This window comes from Rhinoderma darwinii, chromosome 2 (genome assembly GCF_050947455.1).
Source record: "Rhinoderma darwinii isolate aRhiDar2 chromosome 2, aRhiDar2.hap1, whole genome shotgun sequence".
Lineage (NCBI taxonomy): Eukaryota > Metazoa > Chordata > Amphibia > Anura > Rhinodermatidae > Rhinoderma > Rhinoderma darwinii.
Window position 1 is genome coordinate 419,413,710 of NC_134688.1, and position 20,059 is coordinate 419,433,768.

The 20,059-nt window shown below is 42.3% G+C and overlaps 1 protein-coding gene across 1 annotated transcript; it reads left to right on the forward strand.

Moving 5' to 3' along the window:
* The first annotated feature begins 3,548 nt into the window (after positions 1–3,548).
* Positions 3,549–19,686, forward strand: CIDEB (cell death inducing DFFA like effector b). Its single transcript, XM_075850845.1, has 5 exons — positions 3,549–3,657; positions 10,970–11,114; positions 13,203–13,352; positions 14,573–14,760; positions 18,621–19,686. The coding sequence occupies exons 1-5, from the start codon at positions 3,620–3,622 to the stop codon at positions 18,751–18,753; spliced, it is 654 nt and encodes a 217-aa protein (XP_075706960.1). The 5' UTR covers positions 3,549–3,619; the 3' UTR covers positions 18,754–19,686.
* Positions 19,687–20,059: the final 373 nt, after the last annotated feature.

Below are 20,059 nucleotides of genomic sequence, written 5' to 3' on the forward strand. Positions count from 1 at the left end.
TTCCAGCCCAAAACATGACTCTGCCACCTCCTTGCTGACGTCGCAGCCTTGTTGGGACATGGTGGCCATTCACCAACCATCCACTACTCCATCCATCTGGACCATCCAGGGTTGCACGGCACTCATCAGTAAACAACACGGTTTGAAAATTAGTCTTCATGTATTTCTGAGCCCACTGCAACCGTTTCTGCTTGTGAGCATTGTTTAGGGGTGGCCGAATAATAGCTTTATGCACACTTGCAAACCTCTGGAGGATCCTACACCTTGAGGTTCGCGGGACTCCAGAGGCACCAGCGGCTTTAATTACCTGTTTGCTGCTTTGCAATGGCATTTTAGCAGTTGCTCTCCTAATCCTATTAATTTGTCTGGCAGAAACCTTCCTCATTATGCCTTTATCTGATCGAACCCATCTGTGCTCTGAATCAGCCACAAATCCTTTCACAGTACGATGATCACGCTTAAGTTTTCTTGAAATATCCAATGTTTTCATACCTTGTCCAAGGTATTGCACTATTTCACGCTTTTCGGCAGCAGAGAGATCCTTTTTCTTTCATATATTGCTTGAAACCTGTGGCCTGCTTAATAATGTGGAACGTCCTTCTTAAGTAGTTTTCCTTTGATTGGGCACACCTGGCAAACTAATTATCACAGGTGTCTGAGATTGATTACAATGATCCAAAGAGCCTTAAGAGACAATACCATCCATGAGTTTAATTGAAAAACTAATAATTAAATGTTTATGACACTTAAATCCAATGTGCATAATAATTTGGAACACGGTGTAGTAGGAGAGTTTGGAATGTAATTCTACAAGAAACAGGTTACCAGTGTAATGAGGACTGAGAGCAAAGGCATTAGTATAATTACTAGAAAGAGAGACCAGCCAGGCAGTTGCAATCATGATGGTTTGAAGTGGACACAATCTTTAGACATATATTTTATTACTTTTTATTAAAAGTCTTGTGGTCAAAGTCCATTAAGATACAAATGATTTCCTAGTCCACCCTGTCGACGAAGTCCTTGCCAATTACTGATGATGCACAAGGGTCCTTTTTTCCCCCTGCATGATATACACTACCATTCAAAAGTTTAGAGTCACTTAGAAATTTCCTTATTTTTGAAAGAAAAGCACAGTTTTTTTCATTGAAGATAACATTAAATTAATCAGAAATACACTCTATACATTGTTAATGTGCTAAATGACTATAGGTGTATAGAGGCCCATTTCCAGCAACCATCACTCCAGTGTTCTAATGGTACATTGTGTTTGCTAACTGTGTTAGAAGGCTAATGGATGATTAGAAAACACTTGAAAACCCTTGTGCAATTATGTTAGCACCGCTGTAAACAGTATTGCTGTTTAGAGGAGCTATAAAACTGACCTTCCTTTGAGCTAGTTGAGAATCTGGAGCATTACATTTGTGGGTTCGATTAAACTCTCAAAATGGCTAGAAAAAGAGATCTTTCATGTGAAACTCGACAGTCTATTCTTGTTCTTACAAATGAAGGCTATTCCATGCGAGAAATTGCCAAGAAACTGAAGATTTCCTACAACGGTGTGTAATACTCCCTTCAGAGGACAGCACAAACAGGCTCTAACCAGAGTAGAAAGAGAAGTGGGAGGTCCCGCTGCACAGCTGAGCAACAAGACAAGTACATTAGAGTCTCTAGTTTGAGAAATACACGCCTTACAGGTCCTCAACTGGCAGCTTCATTAAATAGTACCTGCAAAACGCCAGTGTCAACGTCTACAGTGAAGAGGCGACTCCGGGATGCTGCCCTTCAGGGCAGAGTGGCAAAGAAAAAGCCATATCTGAGACTGGCTAATAAAAGGAAAAGATTAATATGGGCAAAAGCACACAGATATTGGACAGAGGAAGATTGGAAAGAAGTGTTATCGACAGACGAATCGAAGTTTGCGGTGTTTGGATCACAAAGAAGAACATTTGTGAGATGCAGAACAACTGAAAAGATGCTGGAAGAGTGCCTGACGCCACCTGTCAAGCATGGTGGAGGTAATGTGATGGTCTGGGGTTGCTTTGGTGCTGGTAAAGTGGGAGATTTGTACAAGGTAAAAGGGATTTTGAATAAGGAAGGCTATCACTCCATTTTGCAATGCCATGCCATACCCTGTGGACAGCGCTTGATTGGAGCCAATTTCATCCTACAACAGGACAATGACCCAAAGCACACCTCCAAATTATGCAAGAACTTGTCAATGTCTTGACTATATTTTCTAGTCATTTTGCAACTCATTTGATAAATATAAGTGTGAGTTTTCAGGGAAAACACAAAATTGTCTGGGTGACCCCAAACTTTTGAACGGCAGTGTATGTCACGATGCGGGGTGTGGACCCACTGGGCCGTACCACGTAGCGGGATGGCAGCTGGCCAAACAGGTAAGTATAGAGTTCAATTAATTCAGCAAGGGTACCTGAGGCAATCGTAGGCAGTAGCGAGGCAGGCATGTCCAGGACCAGGCGGCAGGAAGTCGTCAGGTCAGGCGTAGCAGATCAAGCGTAGGCTGTAGCGCAGCACGGCAAATAGCACTGCACGGCAATAGCATTAGGTAGCATGGAAACAGGATATGGGATACAGGAGCAAGGTACACTGGGAAACTGGAGGACACTGGGAGACCATAAGCACGACAAACAATGTGTAACGAACAACGCTCTGGCAAAGAGCAAGGAGACAGAGCCCTTTTTATAGCCCAGGGCATCCTGGGCTAGATTGCAGAGTTCCTGCAAAAATGCGTGCACTGGCCCTTTGAGACCGTGCACACGCGGGCGCGTGCGCCCGCCGGAGACACTCTGAGTCTGGAAGTGAGTGCCGGCGCCTGACAGGAGGATGACGCTGCAATGAAGTAAGCTGTCCATGGCCACGGCCGTCGAGGTTAACGACCGAACGACGGACCGTGGCCATAGACGTTACAATATATCCCTTATGTTGTCTCCGGCTTTGATTTATCCAGTGAACGGCTCCTTATTACATCCAACATTTGCATATTATTGATGTTGAGTCTCACACAACAGTACAAGGTGAGCAGCTTTGACCTAACGATTCCTAAATATGACCCCTGTGGAGAAATATTATCCAAGGAAGCTCTTTTCTAGCTTTCTACTGCTCCAGTATAGAATTTTTTAGAAAACCTTAAAACATTTTACTAACAATGAAAGTTAAATTTACAGGCCTATAGGTGCTAGACTCACTTTTATGAATATTGGCATCACATTTGATATGCGGCAGTCCTGTGGGGTCTGAGCAGAGGGACACTTTAAGATCAGGTTTTTGTTGGCAAGGAACCTTTCTAACAAGTAAGGATTGTCCAAAGCATAGAACCCCTTAAGAACCCCTTTAACTCGCTTAGCTGTACAATGCTGGATCCTGCCATGTAGCATTACCATCTATGAAGAAATGATTGTGCCTCTAAATACCCGTGTTACTGAAATGTATGTGATGTTACTTTTTCTTTCCCAGTGTTGCAATCCACAGTTTGTTCTTTTCCGGGGGACTTTGCTCTTGTGTTTGTCTGCTGGAAAGTTTCATAGTCCATGACATTCTGCTGAAAAATCACTGGGCAGTCAGGAAGCAGGGGCTTGCCTTCTGACATAGGATTGTAATGGACTTTATATCTAACCTCAGTGCTGGGGCTTTCAGGTTTGTCATTTTTTGGTATACTGTAATATAAAATGTGTCCAATGTGTCTCAGTTTCTGTATTTAATAGCAAGCTGTGTATTTTCTGAAAGCTTTCAGTATCAGAGGCATAACTATAGGAGGTGCAGAAGGTACTATCGCACCCAAACTCAAGAACCCCAGGGGGCCCAAAAGGTTCCTGTGCCATATGAGGAGACCAGTACTATAATTTATTCTTGACCAGTACAATAATTTACGTCTCTGTTCAGTATTGTACATTGTTTCTGTCAATATATCCTAGTCATTGCCTTATGTGACAATAATGTGAAAAATGACATCATATATGGTTAGTGATCAAAAGTGATTGATATAGTTGTGATTATACGATGCTACTATTTCTTGTGCCAAGGAGAAAGTTCACACTATGTTAGTATTCTGCTTTCACAATGTGGCGATCAGAAAACAGGAGATGTCACACTGACCAATGATGTTGGTGACACATGTCATTATCTAAAGCACACAAGCAGACCTCTCCCAGATGAATAGACACAGTGAGACATCTGCCTGTCATCGGGCCCCCCATGTGCTGACATTAGTCCATGAGAAAAGAGAAGGATTGATTTTAATGCCGAGACATTTTTCAAAATGTAATAATTATTGCTTATAGTTATCTGAATCACACTATTCCACCATACGTTGCCAGATTATGACCTGGTCAGGCTCTTTAATCAGATCATATATGGTCAGCCGTATAGATCATGTATGGCCGGCCATAGGCTGCTGAAAATAATACAAGTGCAAATAAAAGTGGTCTTTTCACTAGTTAACAATAAAGAAAAAAACATAAAGAAAAAAGTATTTCTTATATGGAGACTATATTAGTTGTCACACTGTATAACATAGACTATATGACAATATCGGGATCGATTTTATTAAAAGACAGAAGTACAGTCAGAACATTAAAGAGGACTTGTTACCTCTCCTGACTTGTCTGTTTTAGTAAATATTTGCATTCCAGATAACATTACAATTCAATTTATTCATACATTTCCAGGAAGAATAATTGAGGAATGGCACAATGCAAAATTCTAAGAAATGATGCTCCAGCATTGTTCAATTATAGGGAATCCACAGCAAACTCATTACGTGTAAGGTTAGCCTTCGAGCCCTCCTCTATTACCCAAAGCAGAGCACCACTTCAAAGAGTGGCCTTGCTTTAGAGGACTTGGTGCCACCGGGTTTTAAATGTACATGATGCAGCAGGGACAATGTGTAGATGCCAGCAGTTTCCCCTGGCGATAATAGTTGATTAGTTTGGATTACAGCAGCCGGACCCCTGGTGGTCAGTTGCTATTTCAGTTGTATACAGTCACTAATACTCACAGTAATGCCACATTGCCACAAATACACAAATTGTGTGATGGATCAGAATTTTAATTAACACTTCGATTGCCTTGTCTCAGAAATTCTTGTCGAATTTAGTACAACAATAGCAGCAAACATGAGCAAAAAATGAAAGGGTTGTATGAAAGCAATGTTCACACCCTACATGCAGGGGCGGACATACACTATATGTGCAACCTGTGTATCTGCACAGGCGCACAATAGATAAAGAGCCCATTGTCCTCTTAAAAGCTTTCTATTATCTTTTAGATTGCATGTAATGGACTGAGGTAATGAATGTCTCTCTGGATTGCTAGAAAGACATAAGCTGGGTGATATATAATGAGTGATTGAGGAGCAAGGAACCCATATACTGTTCTTGAAAAAGGGCTCCCTGCTGTATGTGTCCACCACTAGCTTAGATGTATACACAGTGGTGTAACTACCGCGGTAACAGCCATAGCGGCTGCTACGGGGCCCGCGGCTTGGGGTGGTCCCGTGCCACCAGCCGACAAGCCCCCCCATATGTCTGGTGGCGCCGCTAGCAGCCGTTATGGCTGCTACAGCGGTAGTGCCACTACCAGGGGGCTCACGCCGCCAAGCCTCCAACAAGAATGGGCCGGGCGACACAGGCCCTCTCATGCCCGTAGGCATCACTAGCACCGGAGAGGGCCCCGGTGCTAGCGACAGCCAAATACATGCATTAGCACTAAATGGCCGGGCATGTTCTGTGCTCGACCATTCAGCGCCTTACAGTGATGCTGATTGGTGGGGCAAAATGACTTGCCCCGCCAATCAGCGCCTTTAAACGACGCTAGTGTGATGACATCTTCGCGCCGCTTCCGTGCTTGAAAGGTGCTGATTGACGTGGCAAGTCATTCTGCCCCGCAAATCAGCGTTATTGAATGATGTGTCGTTCAGCTCCAGCAGACTTGCTCAGAAGAGAGCAATTCTGCATTGCCATCGGACGGCGAGGGAACGGGATCATGTGAGTATGTAAAGTTTTTTTCTAATAAAACTGTGAGTGGCATTATCTATAGTGGGGGTCTATCTACAGGGGGGGTCATCTATATGTCGGCCAGTATATAGGGGGTCTATATGTGGGGCACTATCTACAGGGGCGTCTATATGTGGGGATGTGGGCCACTATATACAGGCGGGTCTATATGTGGGGATGTGGGGCACTATCTACAGGGGGGAGTCTATATGTGTGGATATGGGGCACTATCTACAGGGGGGTCTATATGTGGGGATGTGGGCCACTATATACAGGGGGGTCTATATGTGGGCCACTATCTACAGGGGGGTCTATATGTGGGGCACTATCTGCAGGGGAGTCTATATGTTGGGCACTATATACAGGGGGAGCTATATGTGAAACACGATACAGGGGTGGGCTATATGTAGAGCACCATCTATAGGGGAGCTATTTTTTAAGATATTTTCTATAGGGTGCGCTATATGTGGGACACTATATACAGGGGTGGGTTACATGTGGGGTACTAGGTACAGGGTGGTTATATGTAGGGCACTGTCTACAGGGTTGGGCTATATGTGGGACACTATATAAAGGGGGAGCTATATGTGAGACACTATCTACACAGGTGGGCTATACATTAAGCACTATCTATAGGGGAAGCTATATGTAGGGCAGCATGGTGGCTCAGTAGTTAACACTATTGCATTGCAGCTCTTGAGTCCATATGTGGGCACTATCTACAGAGGGTTGTATGTGGGACACTATCTACAAGGGGTTCTATGTAGGAAACTATCTACAGAGGATCTATGGGGGTCACTATCTACAGGGGGCATGGTGTGTGTGTGTGTGTGTGTGTGTGTGTGTGTGTGTGTGTGTGTGTGTGTGTGTGTGTGTGTGTGTGACAGTGTGTGGTACTATTATAATCATGGACATAGTGTATGGCACTATTATAGTTAGAGGTGCAGTGTATGGCGCTTTATTATATTTAGAGGTGTTGAGAATTTTAACTTCGTTTATAGGTGCAGAAATATTTTAGAAGTGAAAAGCTGTAGACATCTGAGCGGAAAACTGCAGAAATCTATCATAGAGGTCTGGATCGGAGGAAGAAGAAAAGAACTAGAATCGTAGACATCACAGGCGAGTCACTTAATGTAAATGTTTATTCTGCCTCTAATCAGCACTGTAGTCACTGTATGATCTGCAGCGAGATGATGGGTGGTCTGATTTTTTTTTTGTGAAACAGCATCTCCCAGCATATCCTTACTATTGTTCGGGCCATACTGGGAGCTGTAGTTTTACGCTGTACAAACCTATACGGTAGTGGTTGCACTAAATGGTGCTGTATATATGTACTGAGCTTGGTTCTGATGCTGTATGTAAGTACTGAGCTTTGTTCTGGTGCTGTATATATGTATGAGATTGGTTTTGGTGCTGTATATACATACTGAGTTTGGTTCTGGGGATGTATATACAGTGAAGGAAATAAGTATTTGATCCCTTGCTGATTTTGTAAGTTTGCCCACTGTCAAAGACATGAACAGTCTAGAATTTTTAGGCTAGGTTAATTTTACCAGTGAGAGCTAGATTATATAAAAATAAAAAAATAAAATCACATTGTCAAAATTATATATATTTATTTGCATTGTGCACAGAGAAATAAGTATTTGATCCCTTTGGCAAACAAGACTTAATACTTGGTGTCAAAACCCTTGTTGGGAAGCACAGCAGTCAGACGTTTTTTGTAGTTGATGATGAGATTTGCACACATGTTAGATGGAATTTTGGCCCACTCCTCTTTGCAAATCATCTGTAAATCATTAAGATTTCGAGGCTGTCACTTGGCAACTCGGATCTTCAGATCCCTCCATAAGTTTTCGATGGGATTAAGGTCTGGAGACTGGCTAGGCCACTCCGTGACCTTAATGTGCTTCTTTTTGAGCCACTCCTTTGTTGCCTTGGCTGTATGTTTTGGGTTATTGTCGTGCTGGAAGACCCAGCCACGAGCCATTTTTAATATCCTGGTGGAGGGAAGGAGGTTGTCACTCAGGATTTGACGGTACATGGCTCCATCCATTCTCCCATTGATGCGGTGAAGTAGTCCTATGCCCTTAACAGAGAAACAGCCCCAAAACATAATGTTTCCACCTCCATGCTTGACAGTGGGGACGGTGTTCTTTGGGTCATAGGCAGCATTTCTCTTCCTCCAAACACGGCGAGTTGAGTTAATGCCAAAGAGCTCAATTTTAGTCTCATCTGACCACAGCACCTTCTCCCAATCACTCTCAGAATCATCCAGATGTTCATTTGCAAACTTCAGACGGGCCTGTACATGTGCCTTCTTGAGCAGGGGGACCTTGCGGGCACTGCAGGATTTTAATCCATTATGGCGTAATGTGTTACCAATGGTTTTCTTGATGACTGTGGTCCCAGCTGCCTTGAGATCATTAACAAGTTCCCCCCGTGTAATTTTCGGCTGAGCTCTCACCTTCCTCAGGATCAAGGATATTTTGAGATTTGAGATTTGATATTTGAGATTTTGCATGGAGCCCCAGATCGATGTCGATTGACAGTCATTTTGTATGTCTTCCATTTTCTTACTATTGCACCAACAGTTGTCTCCTTCTCACCCAGCGTCTTACTTATGGTTTTGTAGCCCATTCCAGCCTTGAGCAGGTCTATGATTTTGTCCCTGACATCCTTAGACAGCTCTTTGGTCTTGCCCATGTTGTAGAGGTTAGAGTCAGACTGATTAATGGAGTCTGTGGACAGGAGTCTTTTATACAGGTGACCATGTAAGACAGCTGTCTTTAATGCAGGCACCAAGTTGATTTGGAGCGTGTAACTGGTCTGGAGGAGGCTGAACTCTTAATGGTTGGTAGGGGATCAAATACTTATTTCTCTGTGCACAATGCAAATAAATATATATAATTTTGACTATGTGATTTTCTTTTTTTTTTTTTTTATATATATAATCTATCTCTCACTGGTAAAATTAACCTAGCCTAAAAATTCTAGACTGTTCATGTCTTTGACAGTGGGCAAACTTACAAAATCAGCAAGGGATCAAATACTTATTTCCTTCACTGTACGTATGAGCTTGGTTCGGGGGCTGTATATATGTACTGAGCTTGGTTCTGGATCTGTAATTATATAGAAAATATTTATAATAACAAAATTGCAGGGCAGATGGAATTGTTCTCAATTCATTGTATATTTAATGGGAACCTGTCTGGTAGTTTTAACCCCTTGAACCGCCACCATGCGGTAATGCATGGCCTGACAATATTTCCAAACATTCCCCTATATGTTTTTTTCAGATGCAGCAAAATCTTTCAAATCCACTTTTAAAACGGTGCACACTATATGTTAATTACTCATTAGAGGGTCATGGGGCGGTGCCGCTATCCCGGAGAGCCACATAGGCCTGCCTCCAAACCCAACTTTCCATGTTTGAGTGACATCTCCCTGGCTGAATCAACTTTCTCGGATTCGCCATTGCCTTGTGGCACTATACACAAGGGGGGGCTGTGTGGCACTATACACAAAGGGGGGCTGTGTGGCACTATACACATGGAGAAGTTGTGTGGCACTATACACATGTGGGAACTGTATGGCACTATTTACAAGGGGAGGGCTGGGGCTCTATCTACAGGGGACTCAGTGTGGCACTATCTAGTAAGGGGGGCTGTGCTGCACTATCTACTAAGGGGGGGACTGTGTGACACTATATACAAGGGAGGGGGGCTGTGTGGCACTATATACAGTGGGAGCTGTTTAGCGCTATATACAGTGGGGGCTTTATGGCGATATCTACAGGGGGCTGTATGGCACTATCTACAAGGGGGAGGTGGGGGCACTATTTACAAATGGGGTGTGACACTGTCTATAGGCGGGGCTATATAGCACTTTCTACAGGGGGCTGTATGGCACATTCTACAGGGGGCACTATTTATAAGGGGGGCTGTTTGTGTCACCCGGGTGGGGGGGGCCCGGTCAAGAGTTTGCTATGGGGCCCAGTCTTTCCTAGTTACGCCCCTGTGTATACATACATTCAAGGGGTGAAAAAATGGATAAAACAGTACTGTTTTTGACTAAACTGACAAAAATATCTGTAAAAAATTTTTATACAGCTTCACACAGTTGCTATTTAATTCAGAGGGACCCATACATACTAGTATATTGTGCAAGCATATATCCATACAAATGATTCTGATAACTTTCTCCAGCATGATATCACACAACAAAAGCCATTGAAAAGTCATTGAAAAAGTCAAGATAAGAGATCTAGCCACTGTTTATTTAATGCGTTAAAAGTCAAGGTAAAGACGGCTAAATCTGTATGTGTAGATCCATCTGTTATTGACTTTCTTTCTAATAAAAACTGTACTTTAATATATATACCTTTTTTATGTGGTTCTGAATAAGATCCAGATGCAAACCTGGATCCTGTATTCCGAAAGGACACTTTTTTTTTACATACATCTGCAAAATAGGATGTTTTACAGAAATATTTTACAGTACATGCCTCTGTATTGTTTTTGTATATGGACCTATACATCTGATGTAGGATTTGTACGTTCTGCAGCCCACTTGGGGATGTTCATATCCCTGCAATTCTTCTACAGGCTGCAGGAGACTGAGAGCTTCTTTAATGAACATTTTAATTTAAAATAGAAATAAATAAAAAATCACCAGTAAATATAAGTCCTTCATTGTCTACTTAATTTCTTATTTATTGCTAGTTTTCCATATTCTTGAACAACATTTTAATCCAGTCATGCCGTGAATCATCCCCCATTCCTGTATTTGTTTTTATCCACCTTATGGAAAAGATTTCCCCATGTAAAGTTATTTTTTATGGGTTATATAACCAAAAGTCTTAGCTGAATTATTTTATAATATTTTACATGCAAATCCCATAATAATTCTGTATGCGCTGATAATGACTAATGTCTTGTATTTGCGTTTTCTAGGTCTGTCTCATCGGTAGGCTCAGAAATAACTCGGAGAGTGAAAACGGTATCTGCACCACCGCAGAGACCTTTCCGTGTATGTGGCCATGACCGCTCTGTACGTAAAGGAGTTACTGCGGGTTCCCTCCGAGAGCTCATAGCAAAGGTAAGTTACAAAAGATCACGGGGCCTATTCAGGATGCCCATGATGGAGACAGCAAACATTGCCCTCCCCAATTATACAGCTCATGCACAGAGCCATAATACAACCATCTGCATGAGCCCTAATGTAGGCTGTCATCTATATTCTATCAATAGAGAGAGCAGAGGGGCTGTAGCAGTGTGCTGACGGACATCATGACTGACGTTCTGCTCTCATCATAGAAGGAAAACAGGCAACGTAAATGGTGCTTGCATTCTCCTAGTGGTGTCAGAAGGGCGGCCACAGGGAATTTGATTTCCCTTTGACTGCTTTGCCTTAATCACCTGACTAGTTGACATCATAAAGGGAGTGATTCAGGTAATTGCAGTGTATAAGGGAATCGCTGATAATACTATGAGTCATTATCAGTCAGAATGGTGTGACGTGTCATAATGTGACATCACATCACACTTAGATATAAATAGCTGATGTTACAGTTATAAAATGTCAAAATTCTCATATTCAAATTAATACAAGAAACATTTAATTTACTTAATGTCTCATAAAGAAAAAAAAACACAAAATGAGCTTTCTATCTGCATTGAACTGGTTTTTTTTTGTTGGTTTTTTTCATCTAGGACTCCTATATTCCATTATCATTGTTTATGAATAAAATGTTCCAGTTTTTCTTTTTCTAACACCCAAAAGACATATTTGTTAATGGAATGTATAGCAAATAGCAGTGATATGGCAGCAATGGATAAGCATGTAAAACATGGTTATACCAAGTCCTTCAGGGACTAACAGAGGTTTTTAAGCAGGATACCTCCATCTATTACATATGTTCACGTGCCCTAATGGTACATGGGTTCTCTTAGTGCTACAACCCATTTAACACTCTCTACTTACTTCCCTTGTCACTGGCTACGCTGGTTTCTTCACAATGTCTTATAATACACAACCAGAATTACCCACTACAATAATTATCATTAAATTAATTGAACCTTGGTTGATGACCTCCCTTTTTTCCACGCTAAGCCACAGCTTACCAACAAGTAAGTCTTCTTACTTACCTTACTGGAGCTCATGATCATGTTCAGGGCTATTACAGTTGCTTTATGCACGTTCTCCTCCAGAAGTAGCATACAGTTTAGAGGCCACTGACAATATTTCAGCTTCTATGCAGACCAAGAAGGTCCTGGGTAGAGGCCAAATATTCGAACCATATATTTCTGTATGTGCAATCGCAGCTTTTTAGTTGCAGTCCAGGCAAATGTAGAGGTTACTCTTAAGTAGCTATATTGGCCTGTGGATGGGACTGTTAGCGTAGCACTATGGCTGTCTCATTTATTGGGGCATAATGACTGGCACAGTTATAGTTGGCATTATGGCTGGTGATGTAGCTGGTAATATTATATGGGTACTGTGTCTTTCACTGGTTTGTGGCACAGTGGCGGTCACTTTTATGGGGACATTGGTGCTGGCTCTTGTATGAGGGCACTCTGCTGGGATCTGTTTTGGGATCTGTGTGGCTGGCACTGTTTTGCCACTTCTATGAGGGCACTATGCGAGGACATTTTATGGAGACATGTGGCTGATATAATTATATGGTATTATACCAAGTCTTTTTATATAGGTAATATGACTGGAAAGTATTACTATATGGGCAGCATTTCTAGTATTGTTTATGATGAAAACAGTAAAAAAGCTAATGAAGATATATTACAAATATGTTAGATTTCCATTTAGTCAATGTTTGGCAAAGACCCAGCATTCTTTTTTAAAACCTGCTGTATACTTTGTTCTGTGCCCCACTTTGTAGATACAAGTTCTGGATTGCCCACTCTGCTTCCTACGAATCTTTATCTAGTGTATGATTTCTTGACGTGGGCACATTTATGACTCAGAGGCGATGGGAAATGTATAGTAAGGATCCATGTACTGAGTGTGGAATCATAGCAGGCACATGAAAGTGTTTTCTCTCAGCATGCAGAAGGGGGACCTAGCGGAATTGTACCTGTATCTACCGAATAAAGCACAGGAAATTGTCATAGCTTATAAATTCCTTACTATGGAGTACATATATTGCATTACTTTTTTTCTCTCTGCCAGGCTATGGATGCTCTTTTTCTAACGGGGATTGTGACTTTAATTTTGGAAGATGACGGGACTCTTCTGGACACAGAAGAATTCTTTGACACCATTGAAGATGGTTCAGTTATTATGGTTTTGGAAAGAGGACAAAAGTGGAATCCAAGAAAGGTGACATTTTTTGTAAATTATTATTGACTGCACCAATTTGTAGTCAGTTACAGGCTAAACATACCAATAACTGTATATACATGAGAAGTTCTCTTTTGGCAACTTGGGAACATTTGTTTACAGTCTTTTCTTAGTTACAGGTATAACAGTTTTTGGGGAAAGCAGGGTAACAACATGGCAGCCAATATTGTCACAATTACTGATCCCACCTGAGAAGCTTTCCTAGAATCCTGTACAGGTGGATCCAGGCCTAAAAACAAATAATACAACAGGGTCCTAAAGGTCCAGCAGGAGACATCCCCATTTAGAAATGTTTTTGTAGAAAATCTCTTGCCACTAGGATCTATGGGTTAATTCACAAATAACCTACTTAATCTTTATTGGTGATATGTCCTATGTGTGCAATGATAACAACAAAGATTACGATGCAATTAATAGTGAACTTGCACATTTTTAGAATCATTACCTCTAGTGTGCCCAAGGAACCCCAGTCTAAGGTTACTTTTACACGGTTGGACATGGGCCGTGTAAACGAGCGCCAATCAATGATCGAGCCTGTTGATTCTGTGAACGCTCGTTTGCCTAATAATTGGCCAGCAGAAAAAGGGCCCTAAAGCTGGTCCTTAATATCATATTTGTCAGTTTGAGCAGTAATACATCATACACTCCAATAGCAATGCAGAACTAGGCAAGCAATAATGCTTTGCTCCAGTTTTGTGGTCTTGAAGTCACCATTAATAAAGTCAACAGGAGCATTAGCCTATGTTCACGTGTACAGGACATGATGAGGATATTATCTAGATTTCATGCCTAAAGCCTCATCAAATCTGCTGGCATTCCATTTTTATTATTATTTTATACCCTATTCACATGCAGAACAATCCACGAGGAATAATGACCACGCTGTGGATTTTAGAATCTGCTGCAGGCTTATTATTTTCACAGAACCTCTGGCACATCTGTGGTAGAAATCCGAAAGTCAATCCCGGATTTCTGCCGCAGGTACTTGAAAAAATCTGCGTCAGATTTGCCTATGGCATCAGCCTTACCATCACAAGAAATCTTTTTTCTATAGAGCTCTCAGCTTAAATTTTGCAGTATTTTGCCTTTGCTTTTGCATTCCAGCAGGATTTTAATTCATAGCAAGTGTAATGAACAATCGGTTTTACTACCAGCTGACTTCTGCATCAGCAGTTCTTAATTCCTTGTCTTTTCTACAGGGCGTATTGTCTTATTCCTTGCAGAAGGAAAAACCACGGAACAGTCGAGATATTGCACGAATCACATTTGATGTATACAAACTAAACCCACGTGATCTGTTTGGCAGTCTAAATATAAAGGCCACCTTCTATGGCTTGTATTCCATGAGCTGTGATTTCCAGTGCTTGGGTCCCAAGAAAGTGCTGAGGTCAGTAAATAGAATAAATATAGTTCAACCTTTTAAAAATAATGCCAGAAATTTCAAGGATTTTTTTTTGTGGGCATTCTGGGTTATGGAGAATTTGAAGAGACAAAGGGCACCAGTCCTATACCAAGAATAGGACCTCCTTAACAGGGCAGTAGTGGGGTCAGGGGCGGAGCTAGGTGGGGCAGGTGGGGCATGTGCCCCGGGCGCAACTAGGTGGTAGGGAAGGGGGTCAGCACAGAGCAGCTGATCGCTGCTGTTAGGCGCCCTGTATGTCGGACACCTGCAGCAGCGATCAGCGTTAGAAAGAGACAGTAATTCATGTGGCGGCGTTCTGACTGAGGTCTGTGACGGCCCGGGAGTGGACCAGTCCAGTCATCTGACCTGTCACGTGACCTCACGTCAGTGACATGGGGTCAGAGGATTCAGGTCAGATGACTGGACTGGTCCATTCCCAGGCTGTCACCGACCCTAGTCAGAAGGAACTCCACCGCTGCCTGCGCCGCATGACCTCCTCGGCTCCCTCGGTGAGTCACGTCAGGCAGAGTGGAGAGTGGTAGCGGTAGGCTACCGCTCTCTTCTTTGTTTACCGTGTGGCGCTATTAACAAGAGGGGGGGAGTGTGGCGCTATTTACAAGGGGGAGAGTGGCGCTATTTACAAGGGGGGAGTGTAGCAACTATTTACAAGGGGGGGAGTGTGGCGCTATTTACAAGGGGGGAGTGTGGCGCTATTTCAAGTGGGGCAGCGGGCTGTGTGTGGCGCTATCTACAAAGGGGGAGTGTGCCGCTATTTACAAGTCAGGGGAGTGTGGCACTATTTACTAAGTGGGGCAGCTTGCTGTGTGCGGCCCTATCTACAAGGTGGGAGTGCGGTGCTATTTACAAGGGGGGCTGTGCTGCTATCTACAAGGGTTGTTGTGTGGCGCTGTTTACAAGGGGGGGCTGTGTGTGGCACTATATACAAGGGGGGGCTGTGTGGCACTATATACAAGGGGGGCTGTGTGTGGCACTATCTACAACAGGGGGCTGTGTGTGGCTCTATCTACAACAGGGGGCTGTGTGTGGCTCTATCTACAACAGGGGGATGTGTGTGGCACTATCTACAAGAGAGGGGCTGTGTGTGGCACTATCTACAAGGGGGGGGTGTGGCACTATTTACAAGGGGGTTGTGTGGCGCTACCTACAAGAGAGGGGCTGTGTGTGGCACCTTCTACAAGAGAGGGGCTGTGTGTGGTGCTATTTAAAAGGGAGGCTGTGTGCGGCGATATCTACAAGGGGGGCTGTGTGTGGCGCTGTTTACAAGGGGGCGATGTGTGTGCCGCTATCTACAAGGGGGGCTGTGTGGCGCTATCTACAACAGGGGGGCTGTGTGGCGTTATCCACAAGGGGGGGCTGTGTGTGGAGCTATCTATAGGGGGCTGTGTGGCATTATATATAAGAGGGGGGCTGTGTGCGGCGCTATCTACAGAGGCTGTGTGTGGCGCTATCTACAGGGGATTGTGTGTGGCCTCTTTAATTTATTTTCTTTTAATTTATTTTTATGTTAACTCCCTTATATAACTATATCGCTTGTAAAATGTAGAAATGGTTTTATGCTTGAGTTACATTAAAAAAAGTGTGAAAAAAACATACTCCTCGTTGATTGGTAGAGAAAGCAAACATGGCGAGGGGGAAGGAGATGTCGGGAAATAAGTTGGGGGGGGCGCCAATCTGAATCTTTGCCCCGGGTGCAGTAGAACCTAGCTACGCCTCTGAGTGGGGGCCCAAGTTAATGGACACCGATTAGTGTGTTCTTCTGACATATCAGAGCATATGAACATTTTAAACCAGCTTTACCAATAATATGTAAACATAAAAAAGCAAGGGAGGCTTAGACTATGTCTACTCTTCCCTCTCTCTCTTTCTGATGATGTACAGTGAAGGAAATAAGTATTTGATCCCTTGCTGATTTTGTAAGTTTGCCCACTGTCAAAGACATGAACAGTCTATAATTTTTAGGCTAGGTTAATTTTACCAGTGAGAGATAGATTATATATATAAAAAAAAAAAAAAAGAAAATCACATAGTCAAAATTATATATATTTATTTGCATTGTGCACAGAGAAATAAGTATTTGATCCCCTACCAACCATTAAGAGTTCAGCCTCCTCCAGACCAGTTACACGCTCCAAATCAACTTGGTGCCTGCATTAAAGACAGCTGTCTTACATGGTCACCTGTATAAAAGACTCCTGTCCACAGACTCAATTAATCCGTCTGACTCTAAACCTCTACAACATGGGCAAGACCAAAGAGCTTTCTAAGGATGTCAGGGACAAGATCATAGACCTGCACAAGGCTGGAATGGGCTACAAAACCATAAGTAAGACGCTGGGTGAGAAGGAGACAACTGTTGGTGCAATAGTAAGAAAATGGAAGACATACAAAATGACTGTCAATCGACATCGATCTGGGGCTCCATGCAAAATCTCACCTCGTGGGGTATCCTTGATCCTGAGGAAGGTGAGAGCTCAGCCGAAAACTACACGGGGGGAAATTGTTAATGATCTCAAGGCAGCTGGGACCACAGTCACCAAGAAAACCATTGGTAACAAATTACGCCGTAATGGATTAAAATCCTGCAGTGCCCGCAAGGTCCCCCTGCTCAAGAAGGCACATGTACGGGCCCGTCTGAAGTTTGCAAATGAACATCTGGATGATTCTGAGAGTGATTGGGAGAAGGTGCTGTGGTCAGATGAGACTAAAATTTAGCTTTTTGGCATTCACTCAACTCGCCGTGTTTGGAGGAAGAGAAATGCTGCCTATGACCCAAAGAACACTGTCCCCACTGTCAAGCATGGAGGTGGAAACATTATGTTTTGGGGCTGTTTCTCTGCTAAGGGCACAGGACTACTTCACCGCATCAATGGGAGAATCGATGGAGCCATGTACCGTCAAATCCTGAGTGACAACCTCCTTCCCTCCACCAGGACATTAAAAATGGCTCGTGGCTGGGTCTTCCAGCACGACAATAACCCGAAACATACAGCCAAGGCAACAAAGGAGTGGCTCAAAAAGAAGCACATTAAGGTCATGGAGTGGCCTAGCCAGTCTCCAGACCTTAATCCCATCGAAAACTTATGGAGGGAGCTGAAGATCCGAGTTGCCAAGCGACAGCCTCGAAATCTTAATGATTTACAGATGATCTGCAAAGAGGAGTGGGCCAAAATTCCATCTAACATGTGTGCAAACCTCATCATCAACTACAAAAAATGTCTGACTGCTGTGCTTGCCAACAAGGGTTTTGCCACCAAGTATTAAGTCTTGTTTGCCAAAGGGATCAAATACTTATTTCTCTGTGCAAAATGCAAATAAATATATATAATTTTGACAATGTGATTTTCTGTTTTTTTTTAGATAATCTATCTCTCACTGGTAAAATTAACCTAGCCTAAAAATTCTAGACTGTTCATGTCTTTGACAGTGGGCAAACTTACAAAATCAGCAAGGGATCAAATGCTTATTTCCTCCACTGTATATGGTTTTTCATGGAGACCTGCCAATGGTGTCCGTACCTACCAGTTGGCGTTAGGATATACAGTATGTAGATTCTCTATACTATATGTGTATTTTGTGTGCTTTACTTAGTTATTTAAACTGTCTAACAAGCCATTTTCCATGTGATATAAAATAAAAAGTAATTTAGAAAAAGCCCCGTTAAGAGGCAGTGTAAATACCAGTGTAAAGGAAAAGTTTCTTATTTGATTTGTGGCTATAGACAATACTACTACTTTGTTTACACTAGATTTTGTAATATAACCGGAATTGGGTCAAATTTTGTTTATTTTCTGGACCTTATATTTGTCTGATGTTTTCTCTTATAGGGAGTTTTTGCGGTTTCTATCAGCAACTTTTAATGGTTTGGGTCGTTTGATGCTTACTGCCTCTGGTGTACTGAGACGGTTGCTAGAGGGCGCAGATCAATGGCAGAATCGAATCTGTGAATATGAAGACTGATATTATGCCCACACTTACTGTAGTCTCTTTATTGTAGCTTGGGTTTGACCAAATGATACACCAATTCTTCCAGTAAGGCCTCATACACACAATTATATTATGGCTCCGTTTTGTACAGACCTGTAATAGGGCACCCATACAGGTGCCTCTGATTCCCTACAGACGCATACTGAGTTGGCGTGTTTCATTATATACTGCATTTCTCCCAAGTTGCATTGCTTATATGGGAGAACAGCTCCCAACACACAGCACACAACAGCATTGTACTATGACACATGGAGTCCCATACAGCCTCAGTGCCATGTGTATGAGGCCTTAAAATACTTGCCAAAAATATGTCCTAATAACCATCATACGTTGTTATTAACCTATTAACCATCTGCTTTTAAAATATATAGAGGAACTATTTGCATGTAATAACACATGTAATTAGAGGTTGTGTTATATTGTCTTGCTTTTCCTGCTCGTGTACAGACTTTGTGTCATTCTCTCCATTCATGTACAAGACTGCTTTTAAAACTCTGCTGGTTGTCGTTGGAAACAGACAGCAATTTAGCTCCACTCTATAATCTGTCATCTGACAGCTGAGCTCTAACTGGGTAACAGTCATTTGAGCTCCCACAACGCACTGCTCTCTGGTAACAAAAAGCAGAATTATGAATTTTGCTTTAGAAATTAATGGAAAACATTGTGTAAGTCATGATGCTCAACATTTCATGTAAACTGTAACTGTAATTTTATTGATAAAATGTAAAATTACCCTTTAAAAAGTCAGTAATGCTGTGTTAATGTAATACATTTTTGATACATGGATCAGCTTGCTTAATGCATTTTTATATTGTAATATTGACGACACTTTTTGGGGGCTTCCAGTGGAGGTCAGCTATTTGTATTCTTAGCCTTTATTTCATTAAATGGGTATGTTCAGACACAGTGGATTTGTTGTTGATTTCGCAGTCTATTTTGCAAGCTGAATTTAGACTACAGGTTATTGGAAAGCAATGTCTGTCGAAAAGAAAATCACTGATACATTCTTTGAAGCACATAAGAAGATGGACCTAAAGATGGTTTCACAGCGACAGGTGTCAAGAAATATAAGAGAAATATACCACATACTTTAGCGAAATAAGAACATCATTTTAAGTGTACTGTAGCATCAATCACGTGGAAACTGAAGTAACCACAAAGCAAAAATATTTTTGAATTGACTTTGGAAAACTTGGCCCCAATTGTATTCCTCTACTGTTAGACGTAACCAAGATAGTAAAAGGTCATAGACCACCAAAAACATGATGCCCTTAAGCAA